Below are 22,480 nucleotides of genomic sequence, written 5' to 3' on the forward strand. Positions count from 1 at the left end.
ATACGTGCGTATATACAGTCATGTTGTCTACCTGTAATGATGTAATGAAGCATTCATAACACTACATTGTAAGACATCATCATGACAACATCATATCACATCAAATACAACTTGTCTGACATGTCTGAAATGTCTACAGTTTGGATTTCTATCTTTCTATCTATCTATCTATCTATCTATCTATCTATCTATCTATCTATCTATCTATCTATCTATCTATCTATCACATTTTTAAGTAACATAATTTTGTTTTCATGGTGCTTAGTGATTTTAGAAGATTTTCTTTTACCCTTATAGCTTATCATGCTGCCTTCATGCTGCCCAGCCCAAGTGCATCTACCCGTCATGTTCCCATAATTCTTTGTGGCAGCTGCAGCCAGATTCATGCACACAGGTATTGATTTTCTTCCCAGTTTTTTTTTTCCTTCAGCGCAACCCTTTATTTATCTTGCTAAGCTCCTGCCACAGGGTGTGAGGAGAGAACCAGCTCGCAGCTTGTGAGAGGACACAGTGAATTCAACATGAGAGACGCTTACCACATAACCTGGATTTATTTTCATTTATCTGTTATTTATCTGCCAGCGCTACTCTGCTGCAGAGTATAATCCTGCTCTGTGTGGGATGCATGTGTAGATATGCATGTGTACACGCGCGTGTGTGTGTGTGTGTGTGTGTTTGCAATGTCCGTCCATCCGTCCATACAAACACTCCATTCTCCACAGGCCACCTGACCCATTTTTCTGTGTGAATAACAATACTCCAGCCAATCATGGGCAGACAGAATAACGAATGCTGGAAAAAGACTCTACATCCAGCCTGTCACACGTCAGAGTCCCAACCCTGCCTGTCGACAGAGCGAGGCAGGGATGGAGAGGGGGAAAAAAAAGAGAGAGAGTTAGTTATCCTCTCCTCTCTCTCACCCCCGCCTTCCTTCCCCTCCTTCTCCTTCTACATCTCCACCACACAGGGACCAGTAAAACCATTACCCACCCACCCCAGCCCCCAGCTCAAGGTTGTGCTGCGCCAATGGCTGCGCTTCCCACAGAGCATTCTGAGAAAAGGGCAAAGCCGACAGCGAGCAAGCTGCAAGGCTGCTCCCAACAAAAGATGTTCATTATTGTATTGTTTACTACCTGTAGGCTACATCACACAGTATATGGCAGATGATTAGCTCCCATTCCACCCTCCAGACAACAATGACACAGGAAAGTCACAATCCCTCTGAAAATATACTTCAGCATTGATGCAAGAGGGGGAAAAAAATCTATGTACATAACCTTCCTCTTATTTTCATCAATGCTGTTGTTACATGCTACGTTTTCAACTGTTAACACTCTGTGTCCAAACACACCTGCCTCCAAGGACCTCTCAGGGTTGACTGAGTGTGTCCACAGTGGCGAGGATGAGCTGAAAATGCAGAGGTCAGCTTAGTTCCTCTCACATCGACTGTGCGACCCCAAACTCAGACATTTGCATGGCTCCGTACCAGCGGGGCTTTTTGTAGCTGCCTTGAAATGGAGGAGGAGGCGTGGAGGAGAAACAGTGGGCACTGTGAAAACACATGATAACGTCCAACAGTCTTTTGATAGTAGCTCTTGATATTTACTTCAAAGGCCCATTATACGCAGCCAATTAAACCGACATAGTGCGGCTGGCTCGTCTTCCTCTCGGCAGTGGCTGCAGGGATTGAGGCTGGCTGCAGAAATAACTCCAACACACATCTTAAATGTCAACAAACATGAAACAATCTGTGAAACAATTTGGCCAGACTGAAAGTGTTAATCTGTAGTATCCTGGCTCAACTATCCCCTCATGCCACTGGACCCAGCAGCACTGAGTGATGGTTAATAAGAGATATTAACCATTGTTTGTGTTCAGGCTGTGATATTGTGGGAGAAATAAGTAGATATTAAAGGTATGTTTACTGATGTAATAGTTCATATGTGTGTGGATGAGGCAGTGCAAAGAAGGAGAGTGAGAAAAGAGGGAAAGACTGAAGCAGAGGAGGTGAGGGAGGGCTGGGCAGAGCAAAGAGAATCTGTGGTGTGATGGCCGACGGCCCTTAGCTCGTGTGCTGAATGAAAAGAAGCCCCCGTGTGTATGTATGTGTGTGTGTGTGTTTGTGTGTTTGTGTGTGTGTGTTTGAGTGTCTGCAGTAGTGCTGGGGGGTCGGCCCCCTCTCGGCCCTACTGCTGCTGAATGCAGAGCAGGCAGCATCAGGCCAAGGCAAATGACTACAAGGCCTCCTCAGTGACTGCAGCACAGCCTGCACCTGGGGAATGGGCCTGCACAGCAACACAGCCGCAGCTACACACAGTCCATCACAATGCAACCCTGAGAGCAACCCTGCAGGAGGTGCACACGTGTCCAGCAGGTATGGTCCAACATGAAAGCACAAGGTTTGTTTCATGTTTTTAATGTTTTCTTGGTGAGCTGTGATGTTGATGATAATTGTTCAATATCTCATCACAGTGATCATCTGGGCCTTTTTATTTCCATCTCCTGAGATACAAAGTAAAATTTTTAATTATGGCCCAACTGATACAGAGATATTTATATTTGAGGGTTTAAAAAATCATAATGATATTTCTGCCAATATAAAAATATAATTTTTGACACCTCACAACCAATAAATCTATTGGGAATGATAATTTACAGCAGAAAGATAAACTTGTAGGTAACATTATTATTTAAAAAACATATCTTTAGCATTTCTGGACATCAGTTACTTGTCATTTATTGGTTGACATTTACGCTGATATTGATAAATATCTTCAATGATAAATCAGTCCGGCCCTATTTTAAAGGCGATCCAGCCTTTAGTAAGTAAGGACATGAGTAATCCACCACACACCGACCTTCACCAACACCTGCACACACTCTGCTCCATCAACAACACCAGCCTCTTCAAAACAGCTCCAGTGTTTTACACACACACTGTACAGGACAAAATTTCTCAGCACTGCTTTTACATAAATCCAGTGTTTACAAATCAACACAATTCTCTGCTTATACATCTTCTATATGATCAAAATGCAGTAAAAGTGAATTACCACAAAAGCCTAATACATTAGCTCTCATCTCAGGTTAATTCCTGGCTATGATTTTTCTCTCTGACCTAAAACAAGAAGGAAAAAAAAACGGTGCTGTTTCTAAAGCAAGTAGCTTCCAAATTTAACTCATGTGAATCCTGACATCAGTGTTTTGTCATTGTTTGTTTGACAGATTTGATTTTCCAACAATTAATCCCTCATTCAGCGTCTGCAGTCTTAAATATTAGAGTCTTCCACTACTATGAAAAATACATAAAACAACTGTCCACTGTCCACTAAGAAAAACACAGCCTCATCACAACACTTCCCCTCTGTTTCTTTCATTTCTTTTTCTGCCTGACCTCTTCAGCTCTCTTGTTTGGGGCTGACGTCTGACGACTGTTTGGCCTCTTGACAGGAAGCGACCCTGCAGGTGGAGCAGGAGCCAGCGGTCGGATGCACAGTGTAGTTACTGTCATGAAAGGAGTGTGTTGGTGGTGCTCGTGTTCTCGGCTTTTAATTGGCCACTTGTGTACGTGGTGAACCAGGTTTATACCAAGAAGCAGAAACAGTACATTTATGATAGTGGAGGTTATAAAGACAATAAATTTATAGAATGCAAATATAGATATTGTTCTGTCAGTGAAATAAACCAATAACAAAATGTACAGTATATGTAGAGGTGGTGCTGACCACTGACCACTCGGGCTACAGCAGGACTTTGAGATGAGGTAAACTACACCATTTCCATCCAATGGGCCTGTCCAATGACAATGGGCCTTCTTTAAGAGCCTTATTATACAGTGACAGATTTCCCTCTATTGTGTCCATGAATCATAGTAAAGCAGTAAACCCATCACAATCAGACTTGGTCCTGATCGGCTCTGATTCTAAACAATGAATGAAATCCTCTCAGTCAGACTCGGGACAGTTTGCCCCCTTTGAGATGATGAATTCCTCTTCCTTTGATGCACAAATGAATGTTTGCAAGCATTTTATATTGTTGAAAAAATGACAAACAGCTGCTTCTATCCAGTTATTAGCCACAGATAAACTAACAGACACTAGTCACTGTTTAAACCCAAACATTTGCGAGCTCTGTATCTTGATTCCCAATCACTAATTTGAAGTAATTTCATTCATTCATGAGTCTAAGAGTTGGTTTTGCTGTGCTGACATGTCTAACAAGAGGTTAGCCCAGTCCTTGTCTCCACACATGGTTGAGTTACTGCACAGAATAGAATACACAACATAATCCATCTTCATTAACTAGTAATTGAGTTTAGTACTGTGTTTTTTTTAAGTGGGTACAGATGAGAAGAATGTATCCTGCTCAGTGAAATAATTAAACTTATTTCCAGAGCAGATCAACATGTCAGAAAAGGTTCTTGATTCAAATGCAAGGGAAAATACATTAGAAACATTAAACTGTAAAATAAAGAGACAAGTTTAAGAGTCAATAACATGAAGTGGATGTTTTCTGCAGTGCTTCTGTTAAGAACCCAGTCCACTATAAAACCACTGCATCAGACAGTTATACTGACCTGTTACTTTTATGGGATGCCCTGACTAAATGCATTTTTCATCATTATTTTCCATTCTATTCCAATGGACACCAGGGTTCTTTAAGTGGTGCTTTGTTAGTCTACCCTGCAGCAACTCAAAAGGGTCTACGTCCAGTGAGACCTGCAGAGGGCCCATCTGACAGGAGCTCCACATCAAGCTACACCTTCCAAACTGAAAAGCCAGTTCAATTATTCATACGTAACAGAAAAGCTATATTTCACAAAGTTTTTTGTTTGAAGCCCAAGTGTTGATATTATTTTTATTCATTAAAAATTAAGATGTTGAAACTTGGTCATCGAGATGAGGGGTTGAGCCATCCTGCGTTGAGCTGTCAGTTAGTGTGTGTAGACATGGGTGCACACACACACAAAGTGCACTTAAAATGTGTGTACTAGAGGATGAGGGGAATGGACGGTGCGTCAGTAAGATGCGTGCACTGAGACGTGAATAAAGACCATTTGCTCATGGATTCATAGGCTTCCGTCATCCATTATTTAGCATGGAGAAGAGCAGTGGATTGGTGGCTGGATGATTTTCCGGACAGCGTTTACATGGCTGACGGCTACAAATGTGATGATTTTACGGCTCGAGACAAACACTCTGCTTTGTCAGTGCAGAAACTTTTTGTATACAGTTAACCAGTGGAAAAGCTGCAGCTTTTCAAAAATGCAGCATTTCAAAATATTCACCTTCCTGCAGCCAAACTATAAAACTATTTAACAATTTGATGATAAATTCAAAAAGTCCAGACAAGTAAATGAATTCAAGATTAGAAAAGCTACTGTATAGATTCAATCAACAACATAACCACTGTTAACCCCCATATACTAAGCCTGGGGCAAACCTATTTGTGGACAATTAAGAGATTGCTATAGATTTCAACATGGCTGATTTCACCTCAGTGGACAAATGTGAAACGTCAACAAAAAAAGCAGTTGCTGGCCAGCATTTGCCCTCCATCCAAAAGCAAAATGACATTAGCTCTTGTCTATTGAGTTCGCTAAATGCCCCACATAAAGTGAATTTGCCCCCCAGGGCTGGGAAACAATCACGCAGGCGAGCGTTCCATTTAAGTGATTTGAATGATCGGGGCGCTGCAGAGTTTCCTATCAGCCACAGAAATGGGTCAATACACTGAGACTAAGTGACACGGCTGGCAGCCTGCGCTCTCATGGAAGACGGGGCAGAGGAAGAGGAGCGGGACCTCACTGTCATTGGGTCAGACAGACGTGGATACACAGACACACACACACACAGACCGAACAGACCTAGCTGGTATAAGTAGCTAGGCCTTTTCGTAGGTTCATGTCAGAGGATTTGTACATTGAAGTCAGACCACACACACCTCTGGTGTCACAACGCTCATCACATGACTAACAACACTTGTAATTGTCGGTGTAGGTGTTACTAGTGGCATTTTTGTAGAACAACATTATAACTTTAACTTTCATCAATCATCACAATTATAATGAATACATTTGTAAACCTTTAACTTACTCCAGCCATGTTTTCCTTAAGCTTAAGAAGACATAGCTGTGTCTCATCACTCTCTCTCTACGACTGCCTGATGTATTTTCACTTTGTTACAGGAACTTTTCACTAATTCTATTGGAATCATGGCAAAAAAAGCTTAATACAGTGGATCATTTAATACCAGTAAAACAACTCAGCAGATTTCCAACCACATCTGACCAGATGGAACAGACCGATTTGTTAGTGATAAGTTCACCTGTATCTATAAGTGATATAAATATATAAATTCAAATCAATCATCCAGATTGTGATTATTATTATAATCTCTTATAACACTGTGACATCAGTGAGAATCTTACAGGAACAACTCAGTAAAGAGGTAAACAAGATCCTCATTACTACCTAAATACTGATGCCAAATATCAAGCTACCAACAAGTCGTCTTGGACTTTGAACTGTAACATTATGCAGACGTTACTGTAGTAAAAAGGAGATGCCATGACTTACTTTCAGCGTTGATTGACATTGTGTCTTTCTCCCAGGACACAACAGTGATGTAGGCCTCCACTGAGGCGGGGATAATGCACTTGAAGACCGCCACATTGCCTCTCATGGCTTTCTGGTCCTCCACCCGGACAGTGTAGGGCTCTCGTAGGACTGGGAGGAGGGGACAGAGAGGTGTGTTGTGTAAAAGACGGAAAACTGCTAATACTAAGCTAAGACAAGCTACTCCTCATAACCATCGTGGACCATTTTGTTAAGTGTAGACATTGATGAGCAGAGAAACTGACCAGCCTTAATGTGGACATCTTGGCTCCTGATTCTCCCTGAGGGGTTCTCCGCTGTGCAATAGTAGGTGCTGTCGTGGATGAGTTTGCTGAAGCTGGAAGGGGGGATGTGGAAGATCTGAAGGGTGCCATTGGGGTGCACATGGCGGATCCCTGGCACATCATAGATCTCCTCGCCTGTGGCCAGGTACCAGCGCAGTGAGACAGGGGGCACGCCTGCGGCGGGACAGGGCACCGATGTCCCTGTGGTGCTGGCAAACACTACCTCTTGCACAGATGCATTGACAAAATATAAGCTGGAACGTAGATCTTCACAGAAAACTGCCAGGAGAGAAAAGATTTACAAACACAACTGTTAGACAAGCAACTGTATTTTTTTTTTTTTTGCTTACTTTACAAAATTTAAACATTGTATGTCAGATTTTTTTTAATGATTTAACTGCCACTGTTAAACCCCACCACATAACAGAGTAATGGCTCTATTTGACAGAACTGCGCAATCCTGCATCTGTGTTTTTCCCCTGACTTTCGGCAGCATGTGTTTTTCCCTGGTTGACCATTGTGTCTGTGCTCACTGCAGTGGAGGACGGCTGCAGGAGTGCATCTCTTGTTGTCTGTGAAGAGACATTGCAGCAAAGCTCTGGGAGCTCAGCAGTGGGTGTGAAATAACAGGCAGCACCAGACCAAGCATGCCTACACAACATGCATGTCTGTGGCCACACCCTGCCTCTAAAACATGCACATCTGTGTATGTAACATGTGCACACGTATACCCAGAAATACACACTCCTTTTTCTGCACCACTGGAACAGCTCTTAAGGCAAACACAGCCCAGCAGAGTTCTCAGAAATGCAGTGAGTTGTTGATGACAGTGTCTTCAGGGCTAATTTTCCAATAATAGAAGCATTTCTTGGTAAACGTATGAAAGAAAAGCTTAAGTAATCGTCCTGAGCTCAAACAGGACATGTATAATAGAAGTGGGCACATCATATTGTGTGTGGAAGGATGGTGAAGATCACATTGGTGTTTTCAAGGTTTTGTTTTTAGCTTCTTTTTTGTTTGTTTGTTTGTTTTTTTAGTTATTCTCACACAGCCACACACCCTGCAATCTCCCTTGACAAACTAATTTGCATCTATGCTTTCAGCAGAATTAAAATCAAAACAGCTTCCATTACTTATTGAGAATCAGTTTCTAAAATTACAATTTGGATATTGGCAAAAAAAAAAAAATGCTGGTATGCAGTCGATTTGTCATGTCTGTGTGTTTCCATGTTATCTTAGCAAATGAAGCAAGTCTGTGTAATGTGATGCACTTCCACTGTAGTGACTTACTGTGCTGGATAAAAACTGACAATGCAACTCTTTGCTGTAATGGGCAACCTACACTGTTGGCATGAAGCCAGCATATGTATACTGGCTGGATCCCAAGCAGGAGCGGATGACTTGTCTAATACATCCAGTGCCTCTGGAATATTTTACAGATTTCAGTTGTTGGAGAAAATAAACAGTCATAATGTGGGATAACTGCAGGCGCCTGTTTGTAGCATCTTCCTACAGGTCTGTGATGATCTCTGCACTCATAGATGAGACAACAAGAACCTTCAGACCGAACAGATGCATGATGCCAAACCTGCTTCTTTTCTGATTGACAGTTCATTATCATTTATCAATCAAAGAAGTAAATGAATATATTTATTAATCATTACGCTGATAGGTGTGAGTGCATCCAACAACTGTATTGTGTCTATTGCTAAGATAAGACTGAACAAATCCACGGCAGAACTGCTTACTGCTGCTTGTTAATGTCACCTGTGCATTTTCATTACAACACCACATCTACATGTTATATGCTGAGCTGCACATCACTGTCAATCAACACTGTGGCATTGAAAAAGACTCATTCATTTAGAATTCTGGCTGCACAAACTGCTGATGTTAACACTGTTTTACAACCTGTGTTTTAACACTGTAACAATTAACAGCTTCACTGGGAGGTCTGAGGATGCCAGATGGGTGAGCAAAGACACATTACAATCAAATGACTGGTTCAAGTCAAAACTAATGATATGGTCGTGAATACAAAGGTGAACATGTGAAAACGGTACAGTTTGCTACAGTGGGTTGAAGTTGAAGAAGGAAATTTTCTGGTCTCTCACTTTTTTTTTTGTTTTTTTTTTTTTGTTTTGTCACCTGTCTCCACAGTTTAGACAAACCACTTGTCCTAACCTACAATGACCCTGAGAGCTTAATGCACAGCATTGCAGTTTGCAGGTGCATTAATGTAGTGCACTAAAGAAGACATGCAAATAGACAAAACACAATCAAATGAAGAAACCATCTTCACCTTCTGCACAACAAAACAAGCTGAGAAAACACAAGCAAACACAGAAATGCTGCAAGTTTCACAAAAGAAAAAAGAGCTGATTTACAAAACAACAAACAGCAACCTGATGGACAAGCTGGACTTGTTATGGTTTGTGCTGCAGGGCATTATTTACTCCATGACTTGGCTTGACATGGGCTATGATAGCTAATGTTTTATTTCCCTTTGCAGCATTTTTTCATTATTTTGTTATTGAAGATGTTTTCTTCATTTGCTTGTGTCTTGCCTATTTGCGTGTGTTTTCTGGAGTTGCAGTGCAATGACCTCTCAGGGCCACCATACTAACAGGCGCCAATGTGATGTGGCAAGTTGGAAGAATGCTGTTTAAAAGGTAGATTTTTGTTAGACGTCTGGTGAAATACTAAATTATAGGTGGCTGAGCTGAACAACTTCACCTTTGTGTGCCTGCAGTGTGTGTCCTGGATAAACAAAGTGATAAACAAACTGTTAAATATAATAAAATAGATAAGTAGATGTACAGTATGTTTGTTCTATTTAAATCAGTCACATCTGCAGGGCAAAGCACATAAAAAGAGCTAATTTGCTAATGATAATTCAACAATAACAAACAAAGAGGGTGATGAAAAAGATGTACACTATGGGCCTTCAAAGCTAAGTGGCCTGTGCTGTATCTCTACAGTCTGTGCTCTCCCCTCCTGTCGCCAGCCTGCCTGCCTGTGCGACAGCTGCCAATCCCTCCTCCCCAGAGACCAAACATTTTAGCGCTCCATAAATTCCTAATGAGCATGCTCAAATCACCGGCCACTTCCACCCACTGGTCGTTCAACCTGTTAGGACAAACAAACATCATGGCGTACACATGTTTCCGCACATTACTAGCGGCAGTCACTTCACACATGCAGCACTCAGAGGACCAGGCCTGGAGGTGTTGAAAAGCAAAGGGCTGTAGTTGTCGACAGCTACAAGACTGTAGTTTCTTATCTAAGAGCTGGCAAGAGGAGCCAGAGGAGCCATGACACGGGCCAGTTCTGGGCCTGAAACCTGAACATTAATTACCTTCAAAACACTGAGTGTTGGGGAGTTTAGGTGGCGAGTCAAACACTGAGGTGTCACATTACCAGTGTAGGAAAAGCCTGTCGACAGTGACGACCTCAAAAACAGGTTTGCAGATAAACAACCACATGTCTGCCATGTTTGGCTGTTGACATACAGACAGCTAACCTTCAGCTTTACTGTTGATGAGTTCGTTCATCACATGACTCAAAGATTAAGCGTGGGTCCATGCTAAGCATTAGCGCTCAGGGAGACAGATGATTTATTATTTACCTTATCTTATTCCCTCAAAAAATAAAGCTGCATTACTACAGAAAATATCCAAAAAGCATCAAGATAATCAACTCAGAGTCGCTCTCTAGCCATAATGATACACAGAGAACTTCTCAGGGGTTAATTTACAGCCATGTAATCACACTGAGTAACAGCTTGTCAGTGGTTTTCTCAAGTAGGAAAATCTGCCATCAAGATGGTCATAAAATCTCAGCATCTGTTATGACTGGCGGGGAGCTACTGTGACTGTGAATTATCAGTGGAGTAAATATTTCACCACAATTTAGTTAATTTGCCTCCTTAACAGAAATATTGGCTCTCATCATCTGAATGATGAACTCCCACATACCAGAGAGTCGCACACACATTTCTGTTAGTGTTAGATTCCTTGTAATTTCAGGTTGTTTACAGTGCACTCAATTATCCATATTATTATCATCTGAGAAAAGGAGAATTATTAAATGATATCACCTCTGTCACAGGCTGCATAATTTAACATTTACAATATGCACATAATGCAAATACACATTTCACACAGTTTAGATGCAAACTTAAATATGGGGTTTGACATACATGCCTGTGCACCGGTTAGTGTTCGGGTATTTCACATTAATCTCACATTGCAGTGATGAAAATGTTCATTTTAAAACATCTTTGTCAGTGTTGTTTCATAAACAGGTCTTGGTGATTTTGGCAGTTTTGAGACGATCCCTAACTTAGGTCGGTTTCTGTCTGGGTTTCCCAAGGTCTCAGACTTCAATATCACATCATGAGGTAAAATTAACAGCTGTGCAACATCAGTCCAACTTTATCCTGCACTGCACAGCTAATCTGGTGAAAAGTGATGAGACATTATCTAGGATGAACCTGCTGAATGTGCAAACTATCTACACCTTTGTGCTTTTTGTTCAGATTTTGTCTAAAAGGGTCAAAGTTCCTGTTCACACTGTACAGAGAACAATCACCGGGATCACTTTGAGAACTGAGAAAAAGTCAGATCGGATGATTATGAGCCAGGATATGAAATTATAAGGAAAACTTTTTTTCATATAATTTATAAACTGATTTATCCTCTGTGTATGATGGACTGAGATATGACTCTGAGAAGAAATTGTGTAACATTTGTGGCAAATTGTGCAGAGATTATCAGTTCATACCAAAATAATGTGTTTATATTTGTTTCATACCCTAGTACAGAACCAAGTGTTTCATAAAAAATTGGGAGCAATCATTTTGTATAAGAAGGTGCCACATGGGGACGGAGCAGGCAGTGTGATGGCTGCTGCAGCGGCTGACACGGTCTAAATGAGAACAAACAGCATCATGCAGCCTGTGGTCTGAGTGCATCTGAAAGGCGACTGTGCAAAGACAAGAGGCTGCTTTATAAATGCTTTTGTCTCAATCCGCTTTGCGCCAACTCATAAAAAATTGACACCTCCACCACCTCCACCATCACCACCACCTATTTCTGGCTGGCTGATTTCTTAAGCTGAGAAAGCCTGATGGACACAAAACCCTAGCAGATCCCAGTAGTTCAGATAGATACAGTGGGAGTGCATTTATTTTTCAGTGTAGAGCCAGGGAAAACAGTGAGGGCGGGGGTTGAGTGGGGAGGCAGGAGAGCTGGAAAGCACTCAGACAGTGACACACAGGCCGCTATTAACAGAGAGAGACATAACGAGAATGTAAAGTAAAGGGAGAAGGATAGAAAGACGCCATGACAGAGGTCAAAGGTACGCTCCCTCTCAATTGTGTTTACAACCTTCTTCAAATGTATTCTTTTCTCTTTCTCCTCACTCTCTCTTCATTTCTACGCTCTGCTTTGTCTGTTTGTATTCCTCTCTAGCCTTCATCTCTCCTTCACGCTTCTCTGACCCTGTCTCTCACATTCAGACTTGCTGCACCTTTACACTGGGATACAGGTGCAAAAAAAAAAACAAAAAACCACACAGTAAATGTGCAGGGAAAGAGCCAAAGAGGAAGCCTTGTGTATCGCCCTGAACCCAGCTGTCCACTAACTCTCCTAATCTGTATTTATCATCCACTGGACCTTCAAAAAACTGAAAGCATTGAAGCCTAAAATCAAAGTGCTGTAAGAAACATATAGAAAACTGCATTCCACCCTCTGCTGTGTCCTGGCCACAGTGTAGAGGGACTGTTAGGTCAGGGTATTGATTTAAAAAATCCTCCTTCATCACTTTACCCTGCTTGAACCAACGATGCATCAGGTTGATATTAGACAGCCCTTACTGTTACTTCCCTGTGACAGTTATCTAATAAAACAGAAATGACATGAACATATTTTGTATTTTAGGGGACTTTATTAGAATATTCAGTTGTAAAATAATAGCCCAAGACAAACTGGCCCAATCTATCATAACGCTTGCTTGCAAGCAAAGGAGACAGTATGTGGGTGGGTGTTGGCTGTCAAGTTTTTGTGTACAGCACCGGTAAATAATAATCTCATTAACAGCTGTCATGAAATAGTAAGATGTAACACATACAAATCATCTCAAAGACGTGCAGCACACTGGTTTGCAGAGGGACAGGGTGCACTTTTGAGGATCTATTGATAAAACTGGGAACACGGGAGTGAGATCAAAACAAAAGCAGACTGAATCTTGAAAGATAAGCTAAAAGATTTATGTGGACCCTATCGATAGTCAGTCAGCCTGGTTGGCCGATTAGGGCTTCAGTCTGCAACACTTTGGTCCACATCTCAGAAGACTTCTGTCTTGGCTGATGGGTCTGGTTTTCTGAATTTTACTTTAAAATGAATAATCTTCTTTAGATTTTAAAACTGCTTATTGAAAAGACCTGAAAACTCTGATTAGGTTGTGCACACAGAGCCAGGAAAAGGAAGTCTCGATAATAAAATGTGGTGCATTTTTATTTTTATAAGCAATTTCTCAGTTGTACAAATGCTTAAAGTCTTTCTCTCTCAGTTTCCTTTGACATCACAAACACAATATTATGCTGAAGGAAGACCCACCCACTCTCCTGTCTGTCATGCCCACACACACAAATGCTCTCACTAACAGTCACCATATGCCAGCCTGAGCCAGAGCCTGTCTTAATCGACATCAGTTTTCCATGAGCCAAAACCACAAAGAGGAAAAAGTGATATTGTTCAATTATGAATCTCACTCATCTATAATAGATGGACGCTCGATCTTTTCTGTGTTTTCTGTCTTTGAAAAGCTCAGAGGAGGGGCAGGAAGTGTGTGTGTGTGTGTGTGTGTGTGTGTGTGTTTGGGGGGGGGGGGGGGGGGGGGGTGGCAGGCCCTGCTGAAGCCTCTAATCGTGGATTGCAGGTGACTCCTGATGCAATCCTCCTATTGTGGAGCCTCTGCCTCTGTGATTGGAGCTCAAGGGCACCAGACACACTTCGGTCAAGGAGAGTGCACGCGGGCGTGTCACAGGGATGTGGGGGATGAGTGTTAATGTCTGGTAGCCCACAAACATAGAGGCTCGGCTGACAGGCAGGACAGAGACAGAGGGGAGTCAATGCAGCCGGTGATGTTGCTAGTTCAGAATATTATGTTTCCAATATGTTGAAACTGGACATTAAGACACTGGTTTTGAAGGAAGTCAGCAAATATAAAAACACACCAGTTGAAAAGATCCTCAATGACATTTCTCTTAGAAAAGAGTAAACAAGAGTTTTATCTTCCCTGTAATGTGTCTTCAGTCAGATCCATCAACCTCTGCTCTGACAATGCCCATCAGGGGTTGCCTCCAAATCACCCAAGCAATTTATTTAAGTAAATGTCTGATCAATACAGGTCCCACTAACACACAACATAAGCAGGCCTGTGCATTAGCCTGTGCATTAGCCCACTGATGTGTCAGGGGCTTTTTCCTCTGCCTGTGTTTACCTCAACCAAACACCATTAATCAACCGTGGCTGAATGTGCTTGGGTGAAGGGGGGGGGGGGGGGTCTTGTTCATGTTTTCTTGTTCAAATGACAAAAAAGTCATTGATGCTTTATTTTATTTCATTGACTGCTTGGCTCTCTGCAACAGTAGCCTAATATCCACCCTTTCTTTTATGATTTTATCACACTGAATTAGCTATTAGCAACAACATGTCTGCCCTGCCCAGGGCCACTAATGTATTTAAACATCAGAGACCGATTGGCTCTCAGCCACAGTGTGGCCCTCACCAGGTCAGAGATCTCTGTGGTGCTACAGTGGGCACCGGGGCACCAAGACATTAGGGCAGCTCCACTGGGGCAAACAAGCACTGAGCCACACTGACAGCTCATGGCAGGCGATGCAGGTAATTAAGGCAGAGCTCTGCAGAGACCGCCTAGGGAGGGGAGAGTGGGGGCTGGGGGAGTGGAAAAGGGGGATGGCCTCATGATGACAGTGAGTAAGCATCCAACACCCCCCCCCCCCACTGCCACCCCAACCCCCACAACCTCCCCCCCATCCTCTCCTGCCCTAGGGGCTTACACAATAAGCGGTAAAGGGAAGTGCTGCACTGAGCCGAGATGCACAGATCGGAGGACAGGGTCCTCTCACTCTCCCAAATCATCGGCTACCAATTTGCCCTCATGAATAATGTTGAGCGGTGTGCTCAGTGCCATACAGCCGCTATGTAAAACCAATGATACCCTCCTCTGATGTCAACTCTCTGGAGGGCAAGAGGTGAGTCACTGTGGAGTGGGTTAGCTGATGCATATGAACGCTCATTTACATGAGCACCAACAGGAGAGGAGGGAGTTCCCACCTACTGGGTACTTTGAAAACCTTAATCAGTTACATCACCAAGGTGGAAATGGACAAATACTCTAAATCAACTGAGGCAGCGGGAGAGAGAGGAAGAGAGAGAGAGAGAGAGAAAAAAAGAGAGTGATGGCTAAAGGAGGAGAAACCCCTGTGAGTAAGTAAACAAGCTCTAGCTGCTGGCACTGAAGCTAAGATGCAAAAGCACATCAAGAGAAAGAAGAGAAAGAGGTAAAAACAACCATATGAGACATTCATAATGCTCCATTACCCTTCCTAAGTGACACAGCACTGAAATGACAGCATGAACCCGACGTAGCAGCTTCTAATATTATTTCACATGAATATCAAAGTGTGAATTAGAGCTTGATGTAGATGCTGGTTACTTCAGAGCTCTAGAGGCACAGACAGTAGCTCACATACTGCTTTATACAGAGCCAAATTAAAACCTATTACATACAGCAGCCATGTATGAGTGACACGTTACACTGGGTGAGATTTTTAGTCCGTGGAATCAAAATATTATTAAATTACTCTCAATTAATTGTAAATAATCACTGTGGTTTCCTGGAGCAGGTTTTTAGCCACGTTGGCTCAGACTGATATATCTCAACAGCATCGCCATGAATCTGTGCAGTTGTCCATGGTCCCCAGAGAGTTCAAACTGACTTTGGTGCTCTCCCGACTCCCGACTAGCACAGTCAACAAGTTTTCACTTATCCCGTGAACTATCTCAACATCTGCTGGAAGGATTGGCACAAATTTCATACAGACATTCATGGTTCCCAGTCAGTAAAAATTACTTGTCCCAGAGTTTCCTCTAGTGCCATCATGTGATTGACATTTCCAGCTTTGAAAGTTTGTCTCCACAAGTAACGATGATTGTTTCTACAAGTCTGCATCTTAAAGGAACAAACATTGTGGGAAAGACCTAGGCTCAATTATTTTCTTGCCGCAAATCAGATGAGGAGAATGATACCACTCTTCTATCTGTACAATAAATATGAAAATATGAAGCTAGAGCCAGCAGCAATTTATCTTAGCTTAGCTTAGCGTAAATATTGGAAACAGGGGGAAACAGCTAGCCCGGTTCTGTTCAGAGATAACAAAATCCACCTACCAGCACCTCTAAAGCTCATTTATAAACATGTTAAATCTTTGTGTAATCCATACAAAAATAAAAAGTGAAAATGAGACAAGTTGTGTTTTATGTGTGTTATGTGCTGGACATTTTTCTATTGGCATTAGTCGCTCACAGCTATTGATGGATTAACTGTCTCTCACATGACAACAATGTTAACGTAGTCTTCCCTGGTGGTGCTGAAAGTTGGTGATGTAACATTTTAGTTTTTGTCTTCATTCAACAAAGTGCTGGAATACATTTGTAGTGAGATCATTTTTAGTTAGAGCCGTTAGTTATTGACTTTCATGTCTGAACATTTCCAGAGTACTTGACTCAAATTTGCATGTAATATATTGCAGCACAATATACACTGTGCATGCTTTTAGAGAGGGGAAGAGTGGCAATATTTCTATTTCCACCCACCTCTGCTTGCTGTACTGTCAAGTGCAACTGTGACTGAGCTGACAGACAGAGAGAGAGAGGAGGTGGATCTCAGGTGAGCTGAGAGGGAGCACATTAAACCCAGCAGGGAAGGATGAACGGGGAGATTAGCTGAAGGAGGAAGGCTAACAGCTTGAAGATCATCTTCATACAGCACTGTACTACTATACAGCGCAGCACGGGAGCCTATAGCCAACATTTACATATCATATCTAGCTGAATATATAATGGAGTTTTACTTAATTTCTTCTGTGGCATAGAGAAGAAAGAAAGAGGAAACTCTGTAATGCACTTAACTTATTTATTTATTTTTTTTCATGATTAAATTTGATTTATTTTGACATATGACCAAGGGCAAGTGGTGACTAAACATGTTGACAGGAATGACTGAGAGCTGAAATGCAACATGGGTGGTGAGTAAACCACAGGCCAAAAATATGACTGGGAAGTGTTTACTGAAGTTCAGGCAGCACTGATGCATTCAGCCTGTCTGCTGCTGTTTGGTTTGACTTGTTTTCCATTTAACACATGGGTGACGCGTCCATTCCTGCCACGTGACCATTTGTCAGACAGAAGATTTTGGATCATTTTCTTTGCATCAAGGAAAAGAGACAACATGTCCGAGTTGTGCGTCTGCACCGTTAGGCCTGCCAAATATGCAAACACATCTCCACTAAAACAGGTGTGTGGGATATGGAGGCTCTGCTTATATAACAAAAATGCTTCCTTGGGCCTCATTCAAGGTTATGATCCAGTAATCCACAGTGAAATGCTGCACTGGTATATAAAAGGCTCATTTGGATGAAAATGTTTTTTTTAAGAAAACACTCTTAATCACTACAAAAAGAGAAAAAAGATAGACTAAATCCTTTCAGTGGTGCAGAAATGCAAGATGCAAAATATTATTCTCAAGCAGAAAACATCTTCATCATTTGTACTTTTGCAGTATTCTGCATTCAGCACCAAAACCTGAAGCATGCAATGTTCATGCTAATCTAAACAGTGAGGTACAAATTTTGGATAGTACATTTCTGTATGCCTGAGTGCAGGTGTTGCCCTTAATAGTTGCATTTATTTCATAGCCTTATAAAGAAGACTGTAAAATATATTTTCTTACAACGTCATCGTAGTGTTTAATCTGTAGTCTATTAGCAAGTAATTACAAAGAAATCCCAATGGTTTACTGGCATTAAAATAGATAAGCAGAATATACAGTAGTACTGTCTGAATCACTTATTACAATAAAGAAAGATGCTTTAATAACCTACAACAGGAAGGGCTTTTTCTTCAATGCCATGTTGTTTTTGTATTTTCTGGAGGTGGTTAAAACGAAAGCCATTTGCAGCAGAGAAACAAAGAGGCGAAATGAGCTGGCAGTTGACAATGGAGGGCAAATCAAAGTCCTGGGGTTAAATGGGATTGTGGGTCAGATGACTAGACATCGTTGCCTTTCCGCTCACAGCCATCCTCAGCCTCAGAAAAATATCCCCCCCCACCCCCCCACCCCCCCACACCCCTCCCAAACGCTCTCTCCCTCCATCCCTGCCTCCCCTCCCCTCAACAACCCTCCACTTGCCTCAAAGGCGAGAGTATTTCATCTTCAGTAACCCCACTGCAGGAGAGAGTCCTCTCTTACTGCTGAGATACAAACACATACAGCGAACCAGTCTATGCAGATCAGTGTGTGTCTGCACATCTTCAAGTTTTTGTGCATCCAACATTAGTTCAGCTCTTCAGTTTACTTTTAATCAGGAAACATATTAAGACTGAAAACACAGAACGTCATGCTAAAAGTACACCATGTGATACCAGAGCAGTGAGGAATCCCACAGTGGGCCCACAACACAGGACCTACTCATCCAGTCCTACAGGAGACTGTCTATACAGCAAATTATAAATCACCCTGATGGATACACAGCCAATTGAGAGTAACAGACACAGGCAATGACTGAGAAAATGGCAGCTATCTGTATTCGAGCTGCACTCAATCTGCACACAGACAAGAGTCATCCTTTATTAATCATCATGTTTTCTGTGATTACCAGACTACAGTACATCACAAGCAGTGTTTCATTTATGTTCATAACCACCTCCTAATGCAGCCTTACATACATCTCTCCCTGTCCGATGCCTGGATTGTGTATTTCAGATCGCCTGCCTGGTGACAAGGGGGCTCTGCAAACACAGCCAGGCAGCAAAATACACATCAATGTATTCAGAGCGTTTACTGCCTGGGATTAATCAAATTATAATTTAATCATCTGATCAAACAGCAATTAGCATAATCACTTCTGGGAAAGGCCTGATAGAGTGGAGAGTGGAGCAGAATGGAGCTGGGGGCTAGCAACACTTTAATGGAACATTTGCCAGAATGTTTGAAAATGTTACACATTTCGAGCTACAGGAACAGAGCTGGATTTTGAATGCTAATCAGCGCGGTTTGGTTATGCCTAATGAATACGTCCAGTCGGCAGCCACAGGGGAAGAAATTGCCAGTGAGGTCCTGATTTGATTTTTTCTTGATAACGTCTTGTGCGACTTACTATTCAGTTTTTCCTCACTACAGTTCAACAAAAATGGCAACATCATTTAATTTCTGAAAAAATAGCAGGTTTCAATATTATTATGTTGTTTGTTTTTTCATTTAATGTTAATGCTATTTTTTCTTATTTTTTATTGATTTATTTTCTTTTAATTCCCATTATTTCTATTCAACCTGGTGAAGCCACACCCTGCTCCTGTAGAGCATCACATTAAAGACATTTCAACCTGTGTTTGAAATATGCTCTATCTGTGTTGTAGACTGTAGCACAGGGACGTGACCACCTGAGAGTCTCCTGTTCAAAATGCTCTGTGCATTCATTAACTGCACTGTCAGGGCCTCACCTGAGGCCCTTTGTCCTTGTTTACTATCCACAGAATTCAAGTTTTTGTTGATACAATAATATTATAAATCGTTTACCAGTCTCCAGCTTTGTTGACAGCTGACATGGATAACAAAGCAGCTGCAGACTTCCTCTCCAGGCACATTTTAAATATGATGCCATGATTAATATTTTGTTTAGCATTTGTTAAACTCTGAAAAAGGGGCTGGAAGCACATCCTTGTTTACTTCCTCATTGATAAAACTGGATCAGGCCTTGTGCCCCACCCACCACCGCTGCTTGCACTAGGCCTCCAGGTGAAAGAGCAGTAAGTATCAAGATGGTTAGAGGAGGAAACATCAGAGAGACTCAGACTCATGTTTGAGTGTTGATGTATCAGAACAGTTAGTTTGGTTAGCATCTTTTATTTGTTTATGTCGTTTGTTAGCTTGTAACTGGCAGTGGTTGACACAGTGTTAGTGTTTGTGCTAATGCAAACTCTCGCTCTCTGTACTGATAGGGTGTCAGATTTTTTTTGCCCCCCGTCCACAGCCATGTTGACAGGATTGGTTCCTTAGGTTTTTGACGTTATGAAACCCTGGCTGTCTGAATCTGTGTTTGTTGAGACTGTCACTGCAGTGACAAGGTGGAAATACTCTGTTGGCTGCTTATTTTGCTCACAATATGTCTTGTGTCGTATAAAAAAAACACCATATGGACATGTTAACCTTGTTAACCTTGTTAACAAGGTTAAAAACTTTTTCATTGGAGGTGGACAGCATTCTGACAGGACAGTCACATCTGGCATGTAACAAATAACACTGTACAGCCTATAACTTAAGTAATGTTAATCTGTTATGAGTGGGGAATACAGTGCATAATTTACAAGTCATTTACAAGATGTAATATCACTGAAATGAACTGTCTGCTGTTTGAGCCCCTAACGCTTTTTGTATACTTCTTGAATTTTCAATCTCTGAAGAATTTCAGATACTAAATGCTGTTTACCAATCATAGCAGTTCAAGACAGCTTTTACTTTATATACATTTATATGTGTGTGTGTGTGTGTGTGTGTGTGTGTGTAGTGAAATAGCACAGCTCACATAGATATTTCTCCAGCTCCTTATTACTGTACATTGTACAGTGTGCAGTTGATTTGAATGTACTTGACTGAGGATAAAGAATAAAGAAAGAGGAGGGCGTCTCTGTGATGTAAACTTTACTCAGTCTCTTCTTCTCAGTGATGTACTGTACATAAATAGCTTTAAATTTGGCATAAATGAAGCCAGTGTCTCTGTGCATGCAGACAGATGTCTACCTCCAACAAGAACATGAAGAAACCCCACCAGACTGTGGGGGGATGTTTGACAACAGCTCCATCTCCTCAGTAACCTCTTCTCCCAGGAGTAACATAAGGTACATAATGCAACAGTATTTTACTTTCAAAAAACAACTTCATGCCTCCTCATCAACAAATGAGCCTAATTATACACACTGAAAATGTGCAAAATGGGTACTAGGGACGTATTTTGCAACATCTGCAAACACACCAACATTCAAATCACTTGGTAAGATTTGGGAAAAAATTTGGTTAAATATTTCAATGTCAATGCTCCCAGTGTAATAATGAACACAAACCCTGATCTCTGGAGGAAGGACTGTTTGCCCATTTCACCACACTTTATGAACATCACCATGCATCTGCCAGTAAACATAAATTGTTGTTGCAAACTGTTTGTGTATGAATATAATGTGTAATGTGTGGGTGGCATTACAGAAAGTCTCATCATTCTTCCTACATTTTTTCATATCTTTATACCTGATATTGGCAGCTGAGCAAACCTCTGTTCTAACTTGTGTGAAAACAATAAAGCTATTCCCATGTCTGTCTTTATTTCGACTGCGTTTATGATCTCAGAGACCATGAGTGCAACAGGTTCCTCTTGCAGTGGGTCAACTCAGCTGAGCTGCACCTGCCAACCAGCCCCAACTGTCACTGAAATGAAGAACAACAAGTTACTTTCTCTAAATCAAAAACAGTCTTCTGATACATCTTTATCTCTCATTTTAGACATCGACTGTTATCTCATAACTTTTAACTTTCTATAAAATCCTTCAGGTTAACGTAGGAAACCCTGGACAACGAGCAAAGAGCACTGATCAGGTCCTTCATTTAAAAAATAGCCTGAGCTCCACTTGGCTTATGTCTTCCTGTACCTGCGTGGCCACAGCATTAACCTACTGCCCTATTTTATAATGAAAGCCTGTAGACACAAACAACACAATTAATTGTCATCTTGTTAAGTCACTGGTCCAGTCAACAGATGCCAAAAACAATGGTCCACCAACACTCAAATATCAGGCTTATTACACTATTATACATTCATAGAAAGCCATACTGGAAATACATGTCACAAAAATCCCAAAAGTATTGTAGTAATAAGTTTTATCATCTACCAAACTTCACTGTCTCACACAAACAGAAAATGTGAAATAAACCAATGCGTTCTAGTTTTAGATCCAAATACTGTAACAACTGATAAGCTATGATTGTGGCAGATGTATATAAATGCCAGATGTTGATGAGCATCTGTATCAATTTTCATCTATAAAACACTCACAAGCTTGGGAACCTCTTGCCATATGTTGTAATATCAGTCTTTCTAATAACTGCTGTGTGTTTCTACCCCAGTTGCTTTGACCTTATTAATTCTACTTCAGATTTTGCTGACATTTAATAAATCATCACACTGTTCTCATGTCAGTTGCATCACTGATTATCACCAGAAAA

The 22,480-nt window shown here is 41.5% G+C and overlaps 1 protein-coding gene across 9 annotated transcripts in view; it reads right to left on the reverse strand.

Moving 5' to 3' along the window:
• dscama (Down syndrome cell adhesion molecule a) overlaps nt 1-22,480 on the reverse strand; it is a 114,706-nt gene that overhangs the window by 61,723 nt on the left and 30,503 nt on the right. For all 9 annotated transcript variants that reach the window (XM_071460491.1, XM_071460489.1, XM_071460487.1 and 6 more), the window contains 2 exons: nt 6,863-7,180; nt 6,579-6,728 (listed from right to left, as the gene is read on the reverse strand). In XM_071460491.1, coding sequence (XP_071316592.1) covers nt 6,579-6,728; nt 6,863-7,180 — 468 coding nt within the window. The remainder of the gene's footprint in view (nt 1-6,578; nt 6,729-6,862; nt 7,181-22,480) is intronic.

This window comes from Trachinotus anak, unplaced genomic scaffold, assembly GCF_046630095.1.
Source record: "Trachinotus anak isolate AG129_WGS33_773 ecotype Australia unplaced genomic scaffold, CSIRO_AGI_Tana_v1 ptg000024l, whole genome shotgun sequence".
Taxonomy (NCBI): Eukaryota; Metazoa; Chordata; class Actinopteri; order Carangiformes; family Carangidae; genus Trachinotus; species Trachinotus anak.